This window comes from Salvelinus sp. IW2-2015, linkage group LG34 (assembly GCF_002910315.2).
Source record: "Salvelinus sp. IW2-2015 linkage group LG34, ASM291031v2, whole genome shotgun sequence".
Classification (NCBI taxonomy): domain Eukaryota; kingdom Metazoa; phylum Chordata; class Actinopteri; order Salmoniformes; family Salmonidae; genus Salvelinus; species Salvelinus sp. IW2-2015.
In genome coordinates, this window is record NC_036873.1 from 1,245,893 (window position 1) to 1,250,762 (window position 4,870).

At 42.5% G+C, this 4,870-nt stretch overlaps 1 protein-coding gene across 1 annotated transcript in view; it reads left to right on the forward strand.

Annotated features, from left to right (window-relative positions):
• Positions 1–4,870, forward strand: part of LOC111958287 (atrial natriuretic peptide receptor 3) — a 102,458-nt gene that overhangs the window by 51,041 nt on the left and 46,547 nt on the right. Inside the window, exon 2 of the mRNA XM_070437147.1 lies at positions 2,890–3,065. Coding sequence (XP_070293248.1) covers positions 2,890–3,065 — 176 coding nt within the window. The remainder of the gene's footprint in view (positions 1–2,889; positions 3,066–4,870) is intronic.

Below are 4,870 nucleotides of genomic sequence, written 5' to 3' on the forward strand. Positions count from 1 at the left end.
AGGGTCCTAGGGACTACGGTCTATGGTTGCCAGACTATGTACGTACCTAAGAGTTTAGGGTGTAGGGTGCCAGAGCTACGTGTACGTACACTAAGAGTTTTAGGGTGTAGGGTGCCAGACTACTTGCACATACACTAAGAGTTTTAGGGGCGTCGGGGTGCCAGACCTACTGCACATACACTAAGAGTTTGGGTGTAGGTGCCAGACGCTACTGTACGTACAACTAAGAGTTTAGGATGCCAGACGTACGTACATTGTCACAGTCGTCACATCGCGGGTAGTCCAGACTTCTGAATTGATCTCTTGACCTCCAGGGGAGAAGTTGTCAAACTCTGGTTTGACCGTCCGGAAGCAAGCTGACTGTGTTGAGGGCAGAGTACGCCTGTCGCGCCTCACTGTCGTACCTTCCCTCGCTTCCACGAGCCGTTGCCTAGGATAGCCAAACAGGGAGAGATGAAAAAGAGGTGACATTTTTGACATGTTGAAAAGTTTTTTCTATAACCATGTAGTGCAGCCCTGGGTATGGAGATGTGCATAGTGGGAAAGGCCTTTACTCCCGGACAAGCATTAAACATAGGTTCTATTTTTAACAAACCTAACGGAGAGTAAATCTAAGCATTAAAACATGGGTTCTATTTTAACAAACCTAACGGAGAGTAAATCTAACATTAAAACATGGGGTTCTATTTTAACAAACCTAACGCAGAGTAAATCTAAACATTAAAACCATGGGGTTCTATTTTAACAAAACCTAAGGAGAGTAAATCTAAGCATTAAAACAGGGTTCTATTTAACAAACCTAACGCAGAGTAAATCTAGAACATTAAAAACATGGGGTTCTCATTTTAACAAACCTAACGCAGAGTAAATCTAAACATTAAAACATAGGGGTTCTATTTTAACAAACCTAACGGAGAGTAAATCTAAGCATTAAAACATATGAGGTTCTATTTTAACAACCTAACGGAGAGTAAATCTAAACTTAAAACATGGGGGTTCTATTTTAACAAACCTAACGGAGAGTAAATCCAAGCATTAAACATGGGTTCTAGTTTTAACAAACCTAACGCAGAGTAAATCTAAACATTAAAACATTGAGTTCTATTTAACAAACCTAACGGAGGGTAATCTAAACGATTAAAACATGGAGTTCTATTTTAACAAACCTAACGGAGAGTAAATCCAAGCATTAAAACATGGGGTTCTTTTTAACAAACCTAAACGAGAGTAATCCAAGCATTAAAACATGGGCGGTTCGTATTTTAACAACCAACGCCAAGTAAGAATCGTAGCATTAAAACATGGTGTGCAGGGCTTACTCCAGCAAGCAGTAAAACCATGGCCAAGCATTAAAACAGGCCAAGATTAAAACATGGTGTGCAGGCCTTTACTCCAGCCAAGCATTAAACATGGGGTTCTATGTTAAACAAACCTAACGAGTGAATCTAATCTCGGCAGTGCGCTATGGGTTCAGCAGTGTGTCAGAAATATGTGTCGCTGCATTTTCACGATCACAATTATCGGCGCACTTGCTGGCGTTGGTGGCGAAAGGGCTGGGTTTGATGAATAAAAACAAGTTGTGTTGAGGCTTGGCGCCCTTACTGGCCACATCAGAAGGTGCGAAAATATTGTGGTTGTTTCAGTTGTGTATTTTACAGTCTGTTATTTATTGCCGTTGGAATCAACTCCAATTCCAATGTTAGTTTGTTAAATGGCTTACAGAAACAAAATAACAAAATGTATCCCATCTTTGCTAAATAGCTTAACTTGAACCCATTTGTCAGTCCACATGTTCTAAGTAATGTATATGTCTTTCAATAGCATCCACCACTGATATAGGGCTCCTACTGTAAATACATTATGTAGAGTACATAGCATCCACACTGTATAGGGGCTAGGCCTACTGTAAATACAGTATGTAGTGTACATAGTATCCACACTGATATAGGGCTAGCCTACTTAAATACAGTATGTAGTGTACATAGTTCACACTGAATATAGGGGCTAGGCCTACTGTAATACAGTATGAGTGTACATAGCAATCCACAGTGGGCTGGCGACGTTGTGCTGGTGTGTATTTTTACCGGTAGGACGAGGAGTTGAAGAGTTCGATGTTGAAGAAGATGTAGCTTGCCGTTGGTGAGCCTCCTTCTGTGAACCGCTAGCATGGATGTCGCGGACACGTCTGCTCCCGACACAGTGATAACAACTGCAAGGAAACGACACGGAGGAAACATGTGTTACGACCAACCCATTTCAACAAACTAGAAGTAATACAGTATATAGTGTAGGAGACTGTTTCAGAAACAATGTTCACAGAGTACAATTTATAAAATCCTTTAAAATCCTTTTAAAATCTTTTCTTAAAGCTGTAATGGAAAGGATGCCTGTATTCTCGCTACAGGTTTAATACAACACCCCATCCTCATTTGTCGTTTCTTTAAAAAAACAAAGCATCTTTGAATGAGCCATCGAGCACAAATAAAAAATATGATCCTGGGCGATTAAATTAGATTCAAACCCTCCTGCCCAACATGTCTGGTCTGATGCAGTCTTAGGTTACGTCCCAAACGGCACTCTACTTCCCATGAGGCTCTGATCAAAGTGGTGCACTATATAGGAAAAGGGGGCCATTGTAGTCGTTGGTTCTATAGAAGTACCGGGTGTTTGTAGTCGTTGGTTCTATAAAGTACCGGGTGTTTGTAGTCGTTGGTTCTTATAGAAGTACCTGGGTGGATTTGTAGTCGTTGGTCTCTATAGATAGGGAGTAAAGGCCTTCCCACTATGCACATCTCCATACCCAGGGCTGCACTACATGGTTATAGAAAAAACTTTTCAACATGTCAAAAATGTCACATCTTTTTCATCTCTCCCTGTTTGGTATCCTAGGCAACGGCTCGTGGAAGCGAGGGGATAGGTACGACAGTGAGGCGCGACAGGCGTACTCTGCCCTCAACACAGTCACGCTGCTCCGGACGGTCAAACCAGAGTTTGACAACTTCTCCCTGGAGGTCAAGAGATCAATTCAGAAGGCTGGACTACCGGACTGTGACGACTGTGACAATGTACGTACGTCTGGCATCCTAAACTCTTAGTGTACGTACAGTAGGTCTGGCACCCTACACCCTAAACTCTTAGTGTATGTGCAGTAGGTCTGGCACCCGACGCCCTAAACTCTTAGTGTATGTGCAGTAGGTCTGGCACCCTACACCCTAAACTCTTAGTGTACGTACAGTAGGTCTGGCACCCTACACCCTAAACTCTTAGTGTACGTACAGTAGGTCTGGCACCATAGACCGTAGTCCCTTAGACCCTACATCCTTGAGACCCTTAACTGTGACAAGGTATGTACATCTGGCACCCTAAAGCCTAAACCAATTGTTAACTGTGAATACTGTGATCATGTATATACAGTACCAGTCAAAAGTTTGGACACACCTACTCATTCAAGGGTTTTTCCTTTATTTTTACTATTTTCTACATTGTAAAATAATAGTGAAAACATCGAAACTATGAAATAACACATATGGAATCATGTAGTAACAAAAAAAGTGTTAAACAAATCAAAATATATTTTAGATTCTTCAAAGTAGCCACCCTTTGCTTTGATGACAGCTTTGCACACTCTTGGCATTCTCTCAACCAGCTTCATCTGGAATGCTTTTCCAACAGTCTTGAAGGAGTTCCCACATATGCTGAGCACTTGTTGGCTGCTTTTCCTTCACTCTGCGGTCTGACTCATCCCAAGCCATCTCAATTTGGTTGAGGTCGGGGTTTGTGGAGGCCAGGTCATCTGATGCAGCATTTCATCACTCTCCTTCTTGGTAAAATAGCCCTTATACAGCCTGCAGGTGTGTTGGGTCATTGTCCTGTGGAAAAACCAATGATAGTCCCACTAAGCCTAAACCAGATGGGATGGCGTATCGCTGCGGAATGCTGTGGTAGCCATGCTGGTTAAGTGTGCCTTGAATTCTAAATAAATCATAGACTGTGTCACCAGCAAAGCACCCCCACACCATAACACTTCTTCCTCCATGCTTCATGGTGGGAACCACACATGTGGAGATCATCCGTTCACCCACACAGCGTCTCACAAAGACACGGCGGTTGGAACCAAAAATCTCAMATTTTGACTCCAGACCAAAGGACAGATTTCCACCGGTCTAATGTCCATTGCTCTTGTTTCTTGGCCCAAGCAAGTCTCTTCTTCTTATTGGTGTCCTTTAGTAGTGATTTCTTTGCAGCAATTCGACCATGAAGGCCTGATTCATTCAGTCTCCTCTGAACAGTTGATGTTGATGTGTCTGTTACTTGAACTCTGAGAAGCATTTATTTGGGTTGCAATTTCTGAGGCTGGTAACTCTGATGAACTTATCCTCTGCAGCAGAGGTAACTCTGTGTCTTCCTTTCCTGTGGCGGTCCTCATGAGAGCCAGTTTCATCATGGCGCTTGATGTTTTTTTGCGACTACACTTGAAGAAACTTTCAAAGTTCTTGAAATTTTCTGTATTGGCTGACCTTCATGTCTTAAAGTAATGATGGACTGTCATTTCTCTTTGCTTATTTGAGCTGTTCTTGCCATAATATGGACTCTGTATTTTATCATAGGGCTATATTCTGTATACCAACCCTACCTTGTCACAACACAACTATTTGTGTTTACTGCGTGTGTGTGTGTGTGTGTGTGTGTGTGTGTGTGTGTGTGTGTACTACATGTCTGTGCTATGCTAGACCCAGCGGCTGGGGAGCCTCTCCAGTTAGTCTTTAAACACAGTGCTGAGTTGAGTAAAGATAAACGATTACATAACGGACTGGGCCATACGCTCTTAGAAAAAGGATTCCAAAGGGGTTCTTCGGCTGTCCCCAGAGAT